Raw genomic sequence first — 22,305 nt, 5'->3', positions numbered from 1 at the left:
GGAGTCCCCCTCCATCCTCTTCGGCCCCCCTGGGCCATGTGATCGCGAGGTCCTTGCGAGGGCCCCGCGATCACATGGACGGCATAGCCGTCCAAGGCAATGCCAGCAGGGGGAGTGCCCTTTAATGACAGGTACTCCCCCTGCTGTCTGAAATTTTTTTTAAAAAAATGTTAAAACAGTGTAAAATAACATTATATATACTTAGATCATATATACACACATACACATAAATATACATACTGTCTACGTGTATTTTAATATTAATATATACATAATTATATACAGGGAGTGCAGAATTATTAGGCAAGTTGTATTTTTGAGGATTAATTTTATTATTGAACAACAACCATGTTCTCAATGAACCCAAAAAACTCATTAATATCAAAGCTGAATATTTTTGGAAGTAGTTTTTAGTTTGTTTTTAGTTATAGCTATTTTAGGGGGATATCTGTGTGTGCAGGTGACTATTACTGTGCATAATTATTAGGCAACTTAACAAAAAACAAATATATACCCATTTCAATTATTTATTTTTACCAGTGAAACCAATATAACATCTCAACATTCACAAATATACATTTCTTACATTCAAAAACATAACAAAAACAAATCAGTGACCAATATAGCCACCTTTCTTTGCAAGGACACTCAAAAGCCTGCCATCCATGGATTCTGTCAGTGTTTTGATCTGTTCACCATCAACATTGCGTGCAGCAGCAACCACAGCCTCCCAGACACTGTTCAGAGAGGTGTACTGTTTTCCCTCCTTGTAAATCTCACATTTGATGATGGACCACAGGTTCTCAATGGGGTTCAGATCAGGTGAACAAGGAGGCCATGTCATTAGATTTTCTTCTTTTATAACCTTTCTTGCCAGCCACGCTGTGGAGTACTTGGACGCGTGTGATGGAGCATTGTCCTGCATGAAAATCATGTTTTTCTTGAAGGATGCAGACTTCTTCCTGTACCACTGCTTGAAGAAGGTGTCTTCCAGAAACTGGGAGTTGAGCTTGACTCCATCCTCAACCCGAAAAGGCCCCACAAGCTCATCTTTGATGATACCAGCCCAAACCAGTACTCCACCTCCACCTTGCTGGCGTCTGAGTCGGACTGGAGCTCTCTGCCCTTTACCAATCCATCCATCTGGCCCATCAAGACTCACTCTCATTTCATCAGTCCATAAAACCTTAGAAAAATCAGTCTTGAGATATTTCTTGGCCCAGTCTTGACGTTTCAGCTTGTGTGTCTTGTTCAGTGGTGGTCGTCTTTCAGCCTTTCTTACCTTGGCCATGTCTCTGAGTATTGCACACCTTGTGCTTTTGGGCACTCCAGTGATGTTGCAGCTCTGAAATATGGCCAAACTGGTGGCAAGTGGCATCTTGGCAGCTGCACGCTTGACTTTTCTCAGTTCATGGGCAGTTATTTTGCGCCTTGGTTTCTCCACACGCTTCTTGCGACCCTGTTGACTATTTTGAATAAAACGCTTGATAGTTCGATGATCACGCTTCAGAAGCTTTGCAATTTTAAGAGTGCTGCATCCCTCTGCAAGATATCTCACTATTTTTGACTTTTCTGAGCCTGTCAAGTCCTTCTTTTGACCCATTTTGCCAAAGGAAAGGAAGTTGCCTAATAATTATGCACACCTGATATAGGGTGTTGATGTCATTAGACCACACCCCTTCTCATTACAGAGATGCACATCACCTAATATGCTTAATTGGTAGTAGGCTTTCGAGCCTATACAGCTTGGCGTAAGACAACATGCATAAAGAGGATGATGTGGTCAAAATACTCATTTGCCTAATAATTCTGCACACAGTGTATATATTATCAAAATACAGGTACAATGATATTGATTATATATATATATATATAATTTTTATTATATATAATAAAAAAGAAATAAATATATAAATACGTAAAAAAATAAAATGTACAAAATAAAAAGAAAAAATATATATGCGTAATTTCGTTCTAACTGTATTTTAAAATGAATATATATATTGATATCAAAATACATGTAGAACGAAATAATATTTATATCTATACATAAGTATATGCGTATATATATACCTATATATAAATAAAAATTATAAAAAAAATTATATACATATATATAAATATATATATATATATACACACACATATATATATATATATATAATAATTCTACGTATATATTTATGTAATCATTTTACATAATTTGGTCATTTTAGAAATTACAATTTGCAGGACCTGCCTGACAACCCAGGCCGAAAGTTCAGGGAATTTAATTTTCTAGCACTATATTTAACCCTGTACATGGGTGTAAGACTCGTAAGACTTCGATGAACACAAATATTAGTGTTTCAAAACAGTAAAATATATTACAATGACGATATTGTCAGTGACCGTGAAATGTTTTGCATTTTTCACACACAAATGGCACTTACACTGACGATATAATTGTTGTGATACGTTTTACTGTTTTGGAACATTAATATTTGTGTTCAGCGAAGTCTCCTGAGTATAACAGTACCCCTCATGTACAGGTTTTATGGTGTTTTCAAAAGTTACAGAGTCAAATATAAGGCTTGTGTTTCAGTTTTTTCACATAACAATTTGCCAGGTTGCCTTTGAGACCGTATGGTAGCCCAGGAATGAAAATTACCCCCATGATGGCATACCATTTGCAATAGTAGACAACCCAGGGTATTGCAAATAGGGTATGTTCAGTTTTTTTAGTAGCCACTTGGTCACAAACACTGACCAAAATTTGCGTTCAAATTAGTTTTTTGCATTTTCAAATATTAACACTAACTTTGGCCAGTGTTTGTGACAAAGTGGCTACTAAAAAAGACTGGACATACCCCATTTGCAATACCTTGGGTTGTCTACTTTTGCAAATATTATGCCATCATAGGGGTAATTCTTATTCCTGGGCTACCATATGGTCTCAAAGGCAACGTAACCAATGTGGCGAATTTCAATGTGAAAAAACTGAAATATGTAACATGCTATATTTGACCCTGTAACTTCCCTAAACACCATAAAACCTGTACATAGGGGGTACTGTTTTACACGTGAGACATTGCTGAATACAAATATGTATATTGTATTGCAGTAAAAGCAAACAGTATTTTGACATTCACAGTTAAAATGTCACGTAGAACTAAAACATTTTTTAAAAAATTCTTATTTTCTCCCATTTTTTAATATTTGTTTCATATTAAATTATGTTCCATACCTAAATATTTGATGTTAAACGAAAGCCCTGTTTCCCCTGAATAAAATGATATATAATAAGTGTGGGTGAATTTAATATGAAAGGGGTGAATTACGGTTGACAGACCTATAGCGCAAATGCCAGGTTTTGTTTACGTTTTGTTTTGATCACAACTTGTACATTTGGCTGCGGTCTTAAGGGGTTAATAATAGTAAATCAGGAATTTAGGGGAAACGAATAATAAAACAAAAGAATTGTAGATCATATAAAAAATTTGATCAAGCAGGCCCTTAATAAAATAATTAATGTACAAACTGAAGGAAAATTATCCTTACTAGGATTACAATAATAAGAAAGGAAAAGAATTAGGACACGGAAAAAGCTATACTTATTTATTTATTTATAAAATATTTTACCAGGAAAGATACATTGAGATTTCTCTCGTTTTCAAGTATGTCCTGGGTCCACAAAACATTGCATTGTTACATTAGGGTACAATAAAATACAAATACAATACAAATCCAAAATACCAAAACAATAGAACAGGTATCAAATATATAATCACCCATGATATTATTTGAGATACTGTATGGCGGGGGTTTTCCGCCATACACTACGCTTGTTTTAGGTTGATGCCATTGTTTTGGATCAACCCATCTTGTTTTTGTGTAAACACTAATAAAGAAGGGTTTTTTGTGTTTCACATATGGTAATAATTGGAGAGAGAGAGAGAGTCCCAAGACTGAAAAGAAACCATAAATTAAGTTGATCTCCATAAATGCCCGGAGGATTAATACACCATATAAAAGGTCTATAATTGTAGATTTTCTGATAATAAATCAGGTACAAATCTGTGCCACGCTTGAAACCCAATGGACAAAATCCAAGCAGAAACCATAAATTCATCAAGATACCCCATTATTATAAGTGCATTTATCGTTGCCAAAACATTTTCCTTAATTATTAAACATCAAGAAGTGAAATAAATAACAAGTTATTCACATTTGCCAATATCTACACACCAAATAAAGCTACAATAAAATGTATATAAAAAGTGCTTAAAAATAGAGCAGATCAAACAAGGGTTGGTACTAATTATGGGTGATTTCAATTGCATAGTTGACCCGCTAAAAGACAGAGACAAAATGATAGAAAAATTAGTCAAAAAGGTGAGAACAGACTGCAAAACTTACTGAACATAATCTAAGAGATATATGGAGAATATTTCATCCTACAGATTTAGATTACGCATGTTATTCGAGAACATTCAACTCTTACTCCTGAATAGATCTTAACTTGGGAAACGTTACCTTGGTATATCTTGTCAAAAAATAGAGGATATAGCATGGTCAGACCATAGCCCTATCATGTTGGAATACAAAGATAATTTTGATAATTTTTGTAAAGAGTGACGCATAAAAGATTTTATATTACATAAAAAAAATAACAAATCTCTTCTTTTTAGAAAATAAAAACAAAGGCACACCGGACATTATGGTCTGGTGCGCTTATGAGAGTGTAGTTAGAGGTCTATTAATAAAACTGGCAGCCATTGAAAATAAAAAAAGATTACCGCCTCTCTTTAAATTATGTATAACATTAAGTGAATACAAAAGGCAATATAAAACACCCTCCACACAAACAGCAAGTAAGATTACAGAAACAGAAAAACTGATTAATAACCAATTAATGAAGAAAGCATCCAAACAATTTGAAGCATTACAAGCTAAATGGTACTTAAAATGCAATAAACCAGAAACAATTATGTCCAACAAATTGAAAAAAAGATAAATATAAAAGAGTAACACATAAAATAAAAGATAAAGATACTTATCTAATGGCCCTTAGAAAAAATAGGTGGAGCGTTTGAAAGATTTTACCAGAATCTATATAGTTTACCAGAAGTAACATTCGGTAAGGAAAAAGAGATTGACATTTTTTGAAAATTTGTCCATGCCAAAAATCATACCCGACCAACTAAGGCTGATAAACCAGCCCATAACAGAAATAGAGGTTAGTAAATCTATAGAAAAACTTAAAACAAAGACTGCTCCAGGCCCAGAAGATCAACTAAAAAGGGAACTCACCAATATTTTTAACTATATAATGGAAACAGGAGACTGTCCTGGAGAGCTGTTTAGAGCAAACATTGCGCCCATCCCAAAAGCAGCTAAGGACCTAGAACATATTGGCAATTATAGAACTATATCATTAATCAATACAAATATTAAAATACTATCTTCCATTCTTGCTGACAGATTAAAAATAGTAATACTACAATTAATCAATAATGACCAAGTTGGATTCATACCAGAGGTGCCAGCTCCCTGGGGAGCCAATTATCACTCTCAGAAAAATAATAAACATATTCGAAGTAGCGGAGAACAATGGAACCCCTCTAATGTTTCTGTCAATAGACGCAGAGAAAGCGTTTAACAGGGTTGGATGGGCTTTCATGTTTGCCACTTTAAACCAGTTTGGAATCACTGGGTCAGTTTCAAAATCCATGTCCGCTCTCTACAGCTCTCCATCAGCTAAAGTAACAGGCTCAGGATTCACATCTCAAAACTTCAATATCAAAAATGGAACTAGACAGGGGTGCCCTCTTTCCCCTTTACTGTATATAATGCTGTTAGAACCCTTAGTGATTTTAATAAGACAAAACAAAAAAATCAATGGATTAATTAATTTGCAAGGACAAACCAAATTAAATATTTACGCAGATGATCTCTTACTAACATTAAAAGAACCAAGCATCTCGGTCCCAGAACTACTGAAGGACATAAACAACTATTCTAAAGTCTCAGGATACAAAATAAACTTGGAGAAATCAACATTTACAGCTAAAAATATGAAAAAAATATAATTAAACAATTCAAGAAATATGGTATAAAATGAAAAAAGGTTAAACCGGGGTTGGAAACTTATCCTCATTATTTTGGTTTGTAGAGGTAAATAAAAAATGTATAAGAGAGGCACAAACTAAATCCCAGATACTCAGAGAGTTAAGGAGATGGTGGGATAAATTTACAAACAACAAAGGACTCAGAAATAAAATAATAGATGCGCTCCCATTCTGAAGTATCTCAGATATGTTAGAAAATATAAAAACAGACATTTGGACATCAGGGGGATAAGGTAATTTAAAAATATAGTAGGGGAACAAAATCACAAAACCTTCAACCAAATTATGAAGGAGTTTAACATTCACTCCCCCCTCACCCCCTCCCCCCCCCCAGTGAAACGTTCAATTATCTGTGAATCAAGAGATTCTTGTCAGAATAACTCTATAAAAACAAGGGGGAGAATACCATAAATCTTATACATCTATTTGAACTAATAATTATAAAAATCTACTGGCAAAATGTGCTAAAATTGTATATAGATGGAGACATGACAAACCTATAGCACTGATTAATAAATGGGAAAAAGAACTACAGGTACATATAGAAGAATGGATAAACTCTTTAAACAGTAGATAAATCAAATTGATGGTACCTAACGCCGAAACGCTTAAAGAAAATCTTCCCAGAGTTATCAGACAGATGCTGGAAATGCAATATTGAAGAAGGTAATTTGATCCACATCTGGTGACAGTGCATACTCATAAACAAATTTTGGAAAGAAGTAATTAAGATAATATATCAAATAATGGAAATAAAATTACATTTTAAGCCTGAAGTGGTCTTATTTAACATGCACTGGCCAAATATGACAATTTTTTTTTTAATATTACACATAATTATGGCATCTAAATTACTCTTGGCACGAAATTGGTAAACAGGGATAATTCCATGCACCAATGCCAAGTTATATGGCAAGCAAGAATGGAAAGGGGTATTCTGATGAATTTAGGAAATAGATATAAGCAAATAGAAGACTGGAACACACGGATAAACAAAATGGATAATATATCAGTCTTTCTCTGCTCTATGCAGTGATCTTTCTTTTATTTTTTAAAAATGTTTTCCTCCTTTCAGAATTTAGATCGTAATAACCAACAGAGATAGAGTGTATGCTCAGTAACAGTTAAGGGAAGTATTACACCAGATGAGGGGAGAAGAGAGGAAAAGAATACAACCCCAAAACAGGCAGACAAATAGAATAATAAAACATCAAAACTACATAGGATATAAGAGGTTCTTTCTTTCTCAAAGATCGGATGATTCACGTTTGGTTTTGAATATGGTAGCATAATGCACATGTCATGGAGAAATAGGTAAATAAGAGACATAGGAGGAGAGCATGGCTTGTGCATAAGAATGTACATATAAGGTTAAGTAATAATAAAATAAAATTAACAGGATAACAGTACTCATTACTAGCGTGTATGTGTTAGTGAGTTGCATGCTGTAGTCTAGAGTGTGTAACACATAATGATTATTAGGTTAGGCACATCTGAAGTTTACATGCTATGTTTGTTTGGGGTTATGATTGCAGGCACAACTATATATATTAGTTCAAAGTAATGTTCCAAGGCACAGTTTTCTGGCATTTATATAGCATAGTCCAGTGTGATGGCTACGGGTTTGGAAACCCAGGTCAACCTATGCCAGTCACCAACATAGCCGAGCCTCGCTCGCCATGGGAGGTATAGTGGTGGGCCCGCAAGTGCAGCAGTATGCCATATAGCGTGTGGGGGTTTCCCTTCGGTACCTCCAGCGCTTTGAACGGGTTTGCTGCACCACTGTTGCGTGTTCGGCGTCCTTTGAGTGTCGAGTGCTTGCTGGATTCGGGTCTCACGCCTAAGGTCTGTTTCAGCTGGGTAGAGCTTCGTCGTCCTGGGGGGGGGGGGAATCCTCCCTTTCCCCGAAGCCGTGAGAGGGTTGGTGCTCGTAGGCCACGAGCCTGGGACCTGTGCGGCCCAGGGTCGCCCCTTGCAGGGTGGTGTGGGGAGCTTTAGTCGGTCGCTTGCGATGTCGGTGTGCTTCTCTCCACCATTGTGGCCGGCACCACTGTGGCATGCCCCCATTTGCTCTCGGCCCGGGAGGGGTCTGGACTTTGGAGAATTCGGAGCTTGGAACTTGAGCTTCCGGCTCTGACCCCCGCGGGAGTTTTCTGACGTGGTGCTTCAGACGGCATGAGAGCCTCTAGTTTGGCCCAGAAGCAGTCAAAGATGATTGTAATAGAGTCTTTGGTGTGGTCATCGGCTTCTGTTATGGTATGGTGAGTACGTTGCTTGTCCGACACTCTCGTGTCGGGATGATCCGCCATCTTGGGGGCCCCCTTCTCCGCTTTGTTTTGGGAGGTTGTCGTGCCTGATGCTTGATGCGGAGTCTGGAACATTCCGTCTGTCGGGGACCGAGATATCCCCCATCGGTCCATGGGGGGGGGGGGTGAGTGCCTTTCTCTCGCTTGATGCGGTCGGCATCTGGCGGGAAGGCGGCCGTCCTTCCCCAGTGCTGCCGCTAGGCCTCATGTTGCTGCTGCGGTTCCCTGTCGAGTTAGGTGCCATGGGTAGTATCGGCATATCCACGGCTGCTTCCTCCGTTCAATGAGCTTTGTTGTGGGTAACCACCAGCTTTCAAATTCGAGGTATTCAGCGTTTTTAAGCCCTCGCTGCGGGAGCTCATGCAGCGTGCGACTAGTCTCTTAGCCAGTTCGGCTCCGCCCCCCTGCTGAAGCTTTTTATATGTGAAGAATGAACCAAAAGAAATTGGTATGTATATAAGTGAACCATGTTATGCCTGCCGTCCCCCCTCCCCCATATCGTAGGGAGTCAAACCATTTTGCAATGCAGTGCTTGGCTCATAGGCTGAGAGCAATCAGCTTCAAAACATCACAGCTGCAGACAGGTACCATAGCTTTGCTTATGTGTAATATCATTTTCAAGAAAAATTATTACCCTTTTCCTTCTCTCAGCAATTCATTGTAACTCTGTCACTCCTAGTTAGAAATGTTAATTGAAATAAATCCGACCAATAAATCAGTTTAAATACACCAAGTATTCTTATATGAAATTACAGCAAAGGAAAACAATACTTAGCAAAGGAAAACAATACTTATTTACGTATTATTTACAAAATACATATTTAAGTCTAGATTATGCTAAATATCCAATGTTTTTAAGCTTATTATAACTGTGATTAAAGCTCTTCTATAATGACATTCCTTCTCCTGGTTTGGCACCTTTGCAAAATGTGTGAATAACACGTGGCACTTTTAACTCATTAACAGATGCGCTCTGTTACCAATACTTAGTTCTGTTTTTCATGAGCAAGTGCTATAGTTGCATTAATAAAGAAATTCATTGCTAAAAAGGCAGACACGCAGCCATTCTATTCATAAAAATCACAGCGGGGTAATGTTACTTGGGGAACCTAGACACACACAGATTACCCGAATGCAGAGATTTAAGCAGATTCTACAGTTGGTGCATTAGTTAATGGAATGTTAAATGACACTGGTGTGCAAAATGTTGTGTTTTGTGCTGCTATTAAGACTGTGAACCATTCTTGGATTGTACTATTGCCAAGGCTTAGTCTTTCAAGTTATACACTACAAACCACACCCTACATGATTGACACACACCAAGGGTAATTTTCTACTTCCTAGGGCAAAATTTGCACTCGCCAATTCCTTATGTGAATGGAAAATTTTGAGCCCTGCCTTTATCTACAGATACGCCTTGCAGTAGAAGATATATGGTGCTGAAAACATTTTGCATTCAGTGATTCTGATCTCCCTTTTTTCTACACTCTATTTTAGGTGAACCGTTTGTTAATGAGGCAGGGTTTGTAGAGTTCAGGATCAATGGTCCTCTGCAATACATGTGGTGGTATCACGTGGTGGGTCTCATCTGGATCAGTGAGTTCATTTTGGCCTGCCAGCAGATGACCATCGCAGGAGCCGTGGTGACTTATTATTTTACCAGGTGAATGTTTTAATACATACTTTGATTTAGCAGGTTTCTTCTTCAGATAAAGTAGCCACTCCATATAGTTGTTGATTAGTGACATCTTAATTAATCCTCTCGGCTAATGCAAAGAGTGGTCTGTCGGTCATAAGTATTGCAATTCACCTATTTGCTGTCTACTTTTGTCATCAAGATATTTGATGCAAATACCTTTTTTTTTTTTTTTCGTTCTATAAGTGAAAATGATGCCCCTTTATTTCATGCACACATTACAAACAAACAGTAATGGCATAACATTATGACCCTGGATCACACAGCAATAATTATTTTAATACATTTATATCCTGGTGGTAGAATTATGCATATTGCCACATTTATAATAAATGGAATGAAGGGTGAGGGTCACAGGGCTGCATCCACCATAAAATATCATAGGTAGTGATAGTTGAGTATTGTGCTTGGAATGTTCCTTTCAGCAATCTTTTTATTTTATTTTATTTTTTTCCCTCTACCCAATCTTGCCAATTTAATTCAACAGAAACAAGGGAGATTTGCCTTTTACTCCTATATTGGCCTCGGTAAGTCGGCTTATTCGATACCATCTTGGGACAGTGGCCAAAGGAGCATTTATTATCACGTTGGTGAAGATTCCACGTATGATCCTCATGTATATTCAAAGCCAGCTCAAGGGAAAGGTAAATAGTAAAAATACAAAAAGTACAATCTATGCATATGTTACAATATGTATTATTTGTGGTATGTTGTGTGTGTGTGTGTGTGTGTGTGTATGTGTGTATATATATATATATATAATCTATATACACTCTGATGGGAAAAATAAAGAAATGTAAAAAAACCTAGCTGCAAACTGTACCAGCACATATGCACAGGCAACACAGCCACACGCATAACAATTAAACCTACAGCATTAAAGGTTCACACTCCTGCACATCCAGCAATGTGGTATACACGATTCAATGCACCAAATGCCACCTAGGATGCAACATTGGGGAAACCACCCAGCCATTAAATGGCAGAATGAATATGCACAGACACTCCATTAAACACCACAAAGAAGGATCATACTGCACTCCTGTGGGGCACCATTTTACCCAGCTTGGCCACTCTATGAAAGACCTAAAAATCAAAGTACTGAAAGGGGGTTTTAAAAATACCCAAGAAAGAAAAACCTTTGAAGCCAGAATGATCAAATTGTTTAACAGTAAGAATAGAGGACTAAATATTGATTTGGGTTTCCTATCCCACTACCAAAACTTTACATGAAATCACCCCCACATTATCTTACCGTTCATGTGCATGTATGTATATGTGTTTATGTATTTGTATATGTGTTCATGTGTTTGCATATACATATTTATATATTTGTGTGTGTGTATATGTATAAAGTGTACCATCTTCTGCACTGTCTGCCTGTTTTTTTGTTTTGTTTTGTTTTGTTTTGTTTCTCCCTCTCCCCCCTCACTCTGATCTTCAGAAAGATATTTATGACCCTCTGCAAGAATGGTGTCTATTATCTATCAAACCTGTGTCTTATCGGCATTCATGTCTCTTTAACCCCTGTATCACAACTCAACTTTGAATTCTATGTGTCATCTTGCTCAGAAATGCTTCAGACTTGAGAAATGGAGATTCTCACGAAAGATTGTCATTAAAAAAATTCTGTTAGTCCAATAAAAAAGGTATTACAAGATACAAATATTATGTGTTTTTACATCTATATATATATATGATATTTGCAGGTATTGTCTAGTATATCTCTGATATATTATGTCTTTTATTTGACAGAGTTTTGGAAACTATATACCGTATATACTCGAGTATAAGCCGAGTTTTTCAGCACATTTTTTGTGCTGAAAAACCCCAACTCGGCTTATACTCGAGTCAATAGTCTGTATTATGGCAATTTGCATTGCCATAATACAGACTGGGACTGTGGGGGCTGCAGAGAGCGTTACTTACCTCTCCTGCAGCTCCTGTCAGCTCTCTCCTCCTGCGCGCCGTCCGTTCAGCACCTCGGTCAGCTCCCAGTGTAAATCTCGCGAGAGCCGCAGCTCTCGCGAGACTTACACTGTGAGCTGGCAGAAGAGCTGAACGGACGGTGCAGAGGAGGAGAGAGCTGACAGGAGCTGCAGGAGAGGTAAGTAACGCTCTCTCACAGCCCCCACAGCCCCCCACTGAACTATCAATGCTGGACCACCAGGGAAGGAGAGCTCCCCTCCCTGCCATGTATCAAGCAGGGAGGGGGGACGAAAAAATATAATAATAAAATTGTAAAAATAATAAAATAATGAAATTAAATAAAAAAATAATAAGAAGAAATAATAATAATAAAAAATATTAACATAATTAAAAAAATAATAAAATTGCCCACCCCCCACCAAGGCTCTGCATCACACACACACACACACACACACCACATTCATACGCACACACTGCATTCATACACACACTGCACTCATACATACACACACTGCACTCATACACACACACTGCACACATACACATACTGCATTCATACACACACACACTGCACACATACACATACACACACTGCACACATACACATACACACACTGCACTCATACACACACACTGCACTCATACACACACACTGCACTCATACACACACACTGCACTCATACACACACACTGCACTCATACACACACACTGCACTCATACACACACACTGCACTCATACACACACTGCATTCATACACACACACACTGCATTCATACACACTGCACACATACACACACTGCACACATACACACACTGCACTCATACACGCTGCACTCATACACACACGCTGCACTCATTATACACACACTGCATTCATTATACACACACTGTAAATAAATATTCAATTAATATATTTTTTTTAGGATCTAATTTTATTTAGAAATTTACCAGTAGCTGCTGCATTTCCCACCCTAGTCTTATACTCGAGTCAATAAGTTTTCCCAGTTTTTTTGGGTAAAATTAGGGGCCTCGGCTTATATTCGGGTCGGCTTATACTCGAGTATATACGGTATGTATATATATATATATATATATATATATATATATATATATATATATATATTCCAAATCTCTGTCAAATAAGACATTAGTCGGTGTTGGCATGGATTCAGTCACTATTGTATTATATCTACTGACACAATCCATCAAATTTTGCATGTGTCATTGTAAAAATAAATGGTGACTAGACAATACATGCAAATACCACATTCATTTTAATTGAGCTAAATGCATTTTCAAGAAACAATTTCAGTGAGCAGTAAAGTGTGAAAACCTTATCATAAATTCATAAAAAGGCCTCATTCAAGCTCTACCTCTATTTAACTGACCCGATCATCTACAAATAATGTTCGCAAAATCTCTAGGAAATGTATTGATTATAATACATACCGTACTTGCCAGCATCCTATAATTCCTAGCTTGCAGATTCATGTAAATCTGTGGGAGGGTGCCACCACATCACTAGTGGTGACCAGTGGATACTACCTTGCCGATAGAAAAAAAAAAATAAGCATGGACTATAAAGTGAAGCCAGGCCATGTTTGTCACACATGTCCAATTTATTTTGCCTTGTCTGTTCATGTATGTTTATGTGAACTCTATTCATTCTTGTGTTTTGTTTTTTTAGGAAAATGCTTGTGCTCGCTGTATGCTGAAATCTTGTATCTGCTGCCTGTGGTGCCTGGAAAAGTGCCTCTCCTATTTAAATCAGGTAAACACAGCTCCTGGTTCTCTTTATTTTTGGTTATCCCTTGTCCTATGCAGAGGGACATCACAGCTAAAGTTACTTTCTTCTTTTTTTTTTGTTTAATGTATGGTTTGTTTTTTTTAAACAGTGCTGTGTATGTTTTGTTTTAAATTGCATTTGTGATATAAGTTTTCAATTGACCACAATTCACTGTTCAGTGAATACATGTTTCAGTATTAGAATGCCTTTCAGAGAATTGTGTTGTGCTATTATGGTATATCTATTGCTTTATATATTTCTGTTTGATTTCAATTGCTAGTTGTCCATGTCATTGTTTTCCTTTTTGCTCTGGTTTTGGCCATTTAACGCCATTAGAACGTTCCATGTCGCCCTACACAGTGTGGGTTTAAGTACCTGTAGGATGGCATGGAACACTGCGGGTTTGGAGTGAGCGGGGTTAAATCCCTGTTCACCACCAGGAGCCCCAGGTATCATTGGATACCTGGAACTCCCTCTGTCAGAGGTCTTTGAGCTGAAAGCCAGTGCTGGGACCATTTTTAGTGACCCCAGACATTTTGATGAGCATCTTGCAGCACGGGTAGCAGCTCTTTAAATAGACATGTAAATGCCATAAATCCCTGCTCATAACACTAACCCCAGGTATTTATTGATTCCTGTTAGTCAGCTAGGGCCCTTTTTTGTGGCCCCATGCTGACCGATGAGCTCAGTGCAGGGCTGCACTGCACAAAGCCCTTTAAACTCATTCATAAAACTCTCTCCGCCACAGTGTTTCTAGGCTGCATGCTGCTATGGGGAGATCCTCCAGGGCCTAAATAGACCCTGGCAGGTTCTCCCAGCCTGTCTCCAGCAGATTGTGTGTTTGGCTTTGCCAGCTGTACAACATCAATCTCGGTATAATTGGCTGGGAACCTGTCACGGCTCCTGACATCACTGCTGGCGTGGCTGCACTCAAACTTAGCAGCCTCGCCATCAGAGATGTTTCTAACTTACTTGGGGCTCGCCGTGGAACCCCGGCCGCTGCGGACCGGACTTTTATAAGAAACTTACCTTCGCCCATATCAAAGATGATGCCGACGTGCGTGCGGCGCACACATTTTGGGTTCAGAGGTCAGAGACTGCCTAAGGAGGGTTAATTAAACCCAAATTGCCTTTTTGTCAGTGCCCTGTCGTGGTTTCCACTAGCTGGTTATTCAAGAGTGTGTTCCTGATTGCGTTTTTCTGCGATTTGACTTTGGCTTCATTTTGACTTCCCTGATTTCTGGTATCCTTGATTTCTGGCTTTCCTCATTGTTGTCTCATTCTGTGTCCCTGACCTCAGCAAGTATTTTGACTATTCTGCGGTATGTTAAGTCCGGCCATTCTAAGGTCTGGTTAGACGTTATCCTTAGTCCTAGGTGTGATACTATTCTGCGTGCTGGATCAATTATAATCTTGACAGAACCAGGCTTTTCCCAAAGTGTAATTTTGAGAACAGTCAGTAGATGTCGGTCACAGACTGTTAAATAGGAATAACCATTTCTAATATCAGAATTGATATTCGCGTTGGATTATGTTAGGGTTTAGTGGTGGGGTTAGGCTTATGTTAGAGTTAGATTTAGGGGTAAGAGTAGGGTAGGGTTACAGTTGGGGTAAGGGTTAATGCAGTTTTAGGGTTATAGACTGTGTAGGGAAAGGTTAAGATTAAGGTAGGTTTACGGTTAGAGTTTTAGTCTTGCTAAATGCTGTCTGCTCAGAGTTAAGCCCACTGTGTAGTACTTTGCCTGAGAGCGGTCAGGGGCTACTGAGAAGAGACAGGGTGGTGGGCGGCAGACTCCAGGTAAGAAGTCAAACATTTTTAAAATGGTTTGATGACTTACAATTTGGTGGGAGGGGTGGTGCCAGGGCATTCCTGGAATCATATGCAGAACAGTGCTCTTTAGTTGTTATGGTATTTGTTGTGTACCTTTAAAATTACTCACAATCCAGTTCAGTATAGGGAGAGCACACATTGCAAATGAGGAGAAGAAATAGAAATGTAGTTCATTTCTCATCTTCTCTGTATGCTTTCTTTATGCTGACTGTCAGGTAGAAAAGATAGAGATTATAATAATGTCTGATCCGGTCTCATAAAGATGTCTTAGCACATACATTGAAAGCAATTTATTCTTACTTATCTGTCAAGTAGTCTTTATTTTTAAATTTTTGTTCTTTGGCCCCAAAAAAATATATTTTATGTAAATGGCCGAGGAGAGTAGGCATCTCCAGGACTCTCAGTGAGCCATTATATTTTGTATTTGTACTTTGAGAATTGCAGAGAGGTGCAGCAAATATAGAGCGACAGGTATGGTGGATTCGCCTGGCAAAGGCATGTAATATGGAGTGAAGAGGGGAAAGTGGAATGCCAGTTAGTAGGTTATTGCATAAGTCAAGACAAGAAATAACAAGGGAGTGGATGAGTTGCTTTATGGTATCAGCACTCCTAAACAGACTAATTTTGGAAATATTGCATGGTGGTTGCGGCAGGAAGAAGCCAATTGCCCACGTCCAACTGACTTCTTCTTCCTGCCGCAACCACCAGGAATAAATGAAGAAAAGATTGTAGTTGAGTGTAACTCCAAGGCAGTGGAATCGGGGTGATTGGATAATGGGGAGATAGTTATGCCGTCAAGAGACAGAAAAGTCAGAAAGTGTAGTAGAGCTAGAGGGATGTATTAAAAGGTGTTCAGTCTTGGACATATTGATCTTTAGGTGGCATGAAGCCATCCAGGAATAAATGGCAGAAAAAGCAGTCACTGATTTAAGAAAGGGCAGAGGGAGAAAGATTAGGTGTGGCGAGGGAGATCTGAGTGATATTTGAAGTCATATCTGTTTACCCAGTGACTAGGTATAAAGGGAGAAGAGAAGCTACGGAATCCATCAGTGGCGCTCAGTCCATGGCTTCCTGATTATTATTATTATTATTGCCATTTATATAGCGCCAACAGATTCCGTAGCGCTTTACAATATTATGAGAGGGGATTTAACTATAAATAGGACAATTACAAATAAACTTACAGGAACAATAGGTTGAAGAGGACCCTGCTCAATCGAGCTTACATTCTATAGGAGGTGGGTTGTAAAACACATTAGGACAGGAAATTGGCCTCGACCCTGCATAGGAAGTTTAGGAGCAGAGCAACCAGGTTTTGTTTTGCAGACTTAGAGGTTAAACCATCCATTAACAATTTAATCGTATAAGTAAATATAGCACATGGAACCTTTTTTGCACCATAACAACTTTATTGCGATAAAGCTGTTATGGTGTGTGTTGCAGTGCAGAGTTTAATGTTTATTGTGTAGTGTAGATTTTTAGGGTGATATAGTGTTTCAAGCTGGTGTAGCGTTTAAGGGCAGAAAATTGCCTTAAGGGCAGCATGGGGAGGAAAAAAAATGAGGTTAGTAGGAATTAGTCCCAGCTGCAACTATTTCTGCTGTCAGTAAAATGTCAGATGCTGCTCAGGCAGAGAAGTATGTACCAGTTTTGCCAAAAATTATGGCCCCAAACTGCACAGAGGTGTTCCATGCTTTATTACCCCTTCGTCGTTGGGAATGATTGACCAGATGACCGTCTGCAGCACATGATTTAAAACTTGTGCAATACCGAGTTTAATATCATGATCTGACTGTTAAAGTAGATCATATGTTTACTATGATTTATATGGTGCTTTTACTTAATTAAAAATTTGCTCTTTGTATCTCAGAGTTTTATAAATAGAAAAGATATATATATTTTTATTTAAAAACACTGAGTTTGAAAGTAAACATGTATATTAAGTCAATCAGAAGTTATACCAAATGAAGCAATGCGTGGTAGAATCCGTGAAGCTGCAGGGTGGTATTTAAACAGGGTCATGAAAACATTTTTTTAGGGCTGTATTAGGCTCAATGCACTTAGTACAATGTGTGTTTTTTTTTTTTGTTTTTTTTTTTTTTTATAAGTGTCAGCATGAAACGTGGGATTTCTTCCTGGGAATTAAAACTAATAAGTCAATTTGGCTAAAAAATATGCATATCTTTCTAGTAAGACTTCAAGTAAACGACACTGGTATATTATTATGTCTTAATTACATGTGTTCACCCCTTTCCTTAGAATGCATACACAGCCACTGCCATCAACAGCACGAACTTCTGCACTTCTGCAAAAGATGCACTCATTATTCTAGTGGAAAATGCTCTAAGAGTTGCCACCATCAATACAGTGGGAGATTTTGTACTCTTCCTCGGCAAGGTAAGGGTTGTTCTTCAAGACAAAAATCTTAATGCATATCTTACAATATAGCCTATTTGATTTCATTGCACAATTATTTGTAGTGTTATTCTTCAAATCACTTAATTATGTACTGTATTGGTTTTTGTTCACTGTCACATTTGTGTTGAAAATGAAGAAAAATTGAGCTTTCCTGGCTTCATCATGAACAATGAGTACATAACATACATGGACAATGGCATAATGTCAGAGGCTAATAGAAATGGGAAAAAAAAGCTCGACTAGGCTTGGGACACTTTTGTATATAAAATAACTGCAGTTCAGTTAATGTAAAGAAAATTGAATACGCTCGTCTGTTATTTCAAAGGTTAGAATCGATTTCTGTGCTATGCTTCTAGAATATTGTGTTCCCCATTCCACTGTTTTCAGTTCTCAAACATAATTCCGTGCATGCAGTACCCTCTCAGTAAAGTAATATTTTATGCTATTATATTTACATCTTTGCCCCTCTAATTTAAGACTATGTCCTCTTGTTGTGGTAGTTTTTCTTCTTTTAAATATAGTCTCCTCCTTTATGTATTTAAATGTTTCTATCATATCCCCCCTGTCTCGTCTTTCCTCCAAGCTATACATGTTAAGATCCTTTAACCTTTCCTGGTAAGTTTTATCCTGCAATCCATGAACCAGTTTAGTAGCCCTTCTCTGAACTCTCTCTAAAGTATCAATATCCTTCTGGAGATACGGTCTCCAGTACTGCGTACAATACTCCAAGTGAGGTCTCACCAGTGTTCTGTACAATGGCATGAGCACTTCCCTCTACTGCTAATACCTCTCCCTATACAACCAAGCATTCTGCTAGCATTTCCTGCTGCTCTATTACATTGTCTGCCTACCTTTAAGTCATCAGAAATAACTACCCCTAAATCCCTTTCCTCAGATGTTGAGGTTAGGACTCTATCAAATATTCTGTACTCTGCCCTTGGGTTTTTACGTCCAAGATGCATTATCTTGCACTTATCCACATTAAATGTCAGTTGCCACAACTCTGACCATTTTTCTAGTTTACCTAAATCATTAGCCATTTGGCTTATCCCTACTGGAACATCAACCCTGCTACATATCTTCGTATCATCAGCAAATAGACATACCTTACTATCAAGACCTTCTGCAAGTAGAGACAATCTGCTTCCTTGCAGTTTATGGGGACCAATTGGAGAGATATTTTGAGGCAGATTAATTAATGGTGTATCCAATTCCTGTATCACATTGGCCATCTGGCATTGTGATTTTAACCAGCTGTAATCTGTATGTGCTGCTTCATTTAAACAAATTGCTCTGTATATAAATACAAGTTAAGTCCAAATAACATGCAGGTACAAAAAGGTGTTACACGTTAAGCATGGGGAAGACAACTTTTGGCACTCCAGATATTGTGGACTGCATTTCCCGTGATGCTTTGCCAGCATTATGGCTGTAAGAGCATTATCAGAGATGTAGTCCACAGCATCTGGAAAGAAAAAGGCAGCCTTCCCCTGCTTTAGGCCAGTGCGAGAAACAAAAAAATCTAATACAGACCAGAATTAAGAAGAACATTTCCAAGCACTCTGTACGGCGCCCTAGTTGCTCGTATTGGAGAGCAATTTCGTTGCCATGCTGTGTATTTTACAATGTCTATGTACAATTTCTGTAAACACCATTGTGCTGAGGGGGATGGGCTTGTGAACCCGCATCTTCCTCCGAGCGCTGGACGCGGTTGGGATGCGGGGTCTTGACCCCACTGACGCCTGGCGGAGAGTAAGACCAGGCAATATTGGTGGAGCGCGAGATGTGCACCACTTTCTCTTATTTGATTCAATTTCCTTTTTTTTGTTTCCCTCTTATTCTCTCTTTCTTTTCTTCCTTTTCCTGAATTTAATTTTCTCTCTTTTTCCCTGTTTTATCCTGGGGGCGTGGCGGAGGAGATGGAAGGCGGGGGCGTGGAGGAGACAGAGGTGGGCGTGCACTGCAGCAGACCGAGTGGAACGGACTAATGGCAGTTAAAATAACTTCCCTGAACGTTAAGGGGCTTAACTCCCCAACCAAACGGAGACTATTATTTAGAGAAATTAAAAGAATGAGGACCGACATAGCTTTTATTCAAGAAACGCATCTTCCCCGACAGGCTAAATTTAAACTTAAAGACCACACATATAGCTCGACCTATGAAGCCAGGGCTTTATGCAAACGCAATGGAGTGGCGATACTGATACGGAATAGCTGCCCCATCAAGGTAGTAGCCACTGAATCCGATACGGAGGGTCGTTATGTGATTGTCTCAGGCACCATGCTTTCCCACCATGTCCATTTAGTTAATGTATATGCTCCAAACCGCCCAGAGGCAGCCTTCTGGGAGTCACTACAGTCCAAACTTCGGACACTACCTCATGGGATGATCATTGTAGGGGGTGACATGAATGCGACACCTTGTCCAGCAGTGGACAGGAAGACGGACGGTGGCATGCACAGGTCCCAGGGCAGGGGGAGCCAGGACAAACTGTTACAAACTTTCATTGCGGGCTCGGGGTTGGTGGACGCGTGGAGAGCACATCATCCAAGTACAAAAGATTACACCTTCTTTTCGGCCCCGCATGGATCCTACTCCAGGATCGACATGTTCTTGGTCAATACTGGGTGCCTACCGAGGATACTTGGCACGGACATTGGGACCATCTCCTGGTCGGATCATGCCGACATCTCACTAACCCTCGGGAGGCTATGCGAAGCGACCCCGTGGACGTGGCGTCTCAACACATCCTTGCTGAAAGACCAGGATATAGCAAGCCAGATTAGGGCAGAGCTCGAACAATTTTTCGAGACCAACACAACCCCAGATGTGACACTAGCCACCGTGTGGGCGGCCCATAAAACGGTGATAAGAGGCACACTCATAAAAGTAGCGACAGCCAGAAAGAAATTGAAATTCCAGAAGCTGGAGGGCTTCCTGATAGACCTTAAGAGGGCGGAACAACAAAACCAGGGTAACCCGACGGAGCGCACCGCAGAGCGACTGCGAGAGGTAAGGTTGGCAATACGCCAGCTGCTCCTCGACGACACGGCTAGATCCTTTACGAACATGCGAACAAAATGGATACCCTATTAGCCAGGGTCCTGAAACCTAGACACCGCGGGGGACACATTACGTCCATAAGACACAACGATGGCTCGACTAAAACTAGTCCACGGGATATCGCAGAGGTCTTCACGGACTATTATAAATCTCTGTACAATCACTCCCCGGGATCCGAGACGCGGGAGGCTGGGGACGAGGCTCGGACGCGGCGTTTCCTGGCAGACTTAGGGCTGCCCAAACTAGATCAGGCAGGGGCGGACGTACTAGCGGTAGAAATCACAAATGAGGAGGTAGCACAAGCTATAGCCGCCCTAAAGGGGAAGAAAGCTCCGGGACCTGACGGGTTCGACGGGAGCTACTATAAGGAATTCCGTGAGGAGCTGACTCCTCGCTTAACGGCTCTTTTCAACGAATTTAGATTGGGAGGCGATCCAGATTTAGATATGTCACTAGCGACCATTGTCTTAATACCGAAGCCGGACAAGGACCCGGGCCTCCCGAGTAGCTATAGGCCAATTTCCCTTATTAATCACGACATGAAGATTTTAGCAAAAATTCAGGCGACAAGACTGAACCCCTATTTGACCACTTTGGTGGACGCAGATCAAGTGGGATTCGTGCAAAACAGACAATTGTTCGAGAACACCCGCAGGAACATTGACATCATTTGGAAGCAGAAAGTTACACGCACCAAAACTATGCTAGTATCTTTGGACGCTGAAAAAGCGTTTGACAGGGTCACATGGACGTACCTATTCACACTACTATCTCATATTGGTTTCCCCGATCAAGCGATGACCCTGATCAAAGCCATGTATAGCGATGCGCGAGCGCAAGTAAAAATTTCTGGAGCCCCGCTGACCCCTTTCAGGCTGTATAATGGCACCAGACAGGGCTGCCCCTTGTCCCCGCTCCTATTTGTACTCTCCTTGGAGCCGTTGCTCCAGGCCCTCAGGAAACACCCGGATATTCAGGGGGTTCGAGTGGGGGGCAGGGAATTCATAGTATCGGCATATGCGGATGATGTGCTCTTGACGCTCACTGACCCCATCCACTCGCTGCGGGCCTTGCAAAGGGTCCTGGAGGACTTCGGAGCTGTGTCAGGCTACAAAGCCAACATGTCCAAGTCTAGCGCCCTTCCTATTGCGATCTCAGAAGTA

The 22,305-nt window shown here is 39.7% G+C and overlaps 1 protein-coding gene across 1 annotated transcript in view; it reads left to right on the top strand.

Annotated features, from left to right (window-relative positions):
• Positions 1–22,305, top strand: part of SLC44A1 (solute carrier family 44 member 1) — a 206,450-nt gene that overhangs the window by 148,489 nt on the left and 35,656 nt on the right. Inside the window, exons 10-13 of the mRNA XM_063455212.1 lie at positions 9,914–10,079; positions 10,600–10,756; positions 13,731–13,814; positions 17,920–18,057. Coding sequence (XP_063311282.1) covers positions 9,914–10,079; positions 10,600–10,756; positions 13,731–13,814; positions 17,920–18,057 — 545 coding nt within the window. The remainder of the gene's footprint in view (positions 1–9,913; positions 10,080–10,599; positions 10,757–13,730; positions 13,815–17,919; positions 18,058–22,305) is intronic.

The sequence above is a fragment of the Pelobates fuscus genome, chromosome 5, assembly GCF_036172605.1.
Source record: "Pelobates fuscus isolate aPelFus1 chromosome 5, aPelFus1.pri, whole genome shotgun sequence".
NCBI lineage: Eukaryota > Metazoa > Chordata > Amphibia > Anura > Pelobatidae > Pelobates > Pelobates fuscus.
The sequence above is the reverse complement of the archived record's forward strand: the minus strand, read 5'-3'. Positions and strand labels throughout refer to the sequence as shown.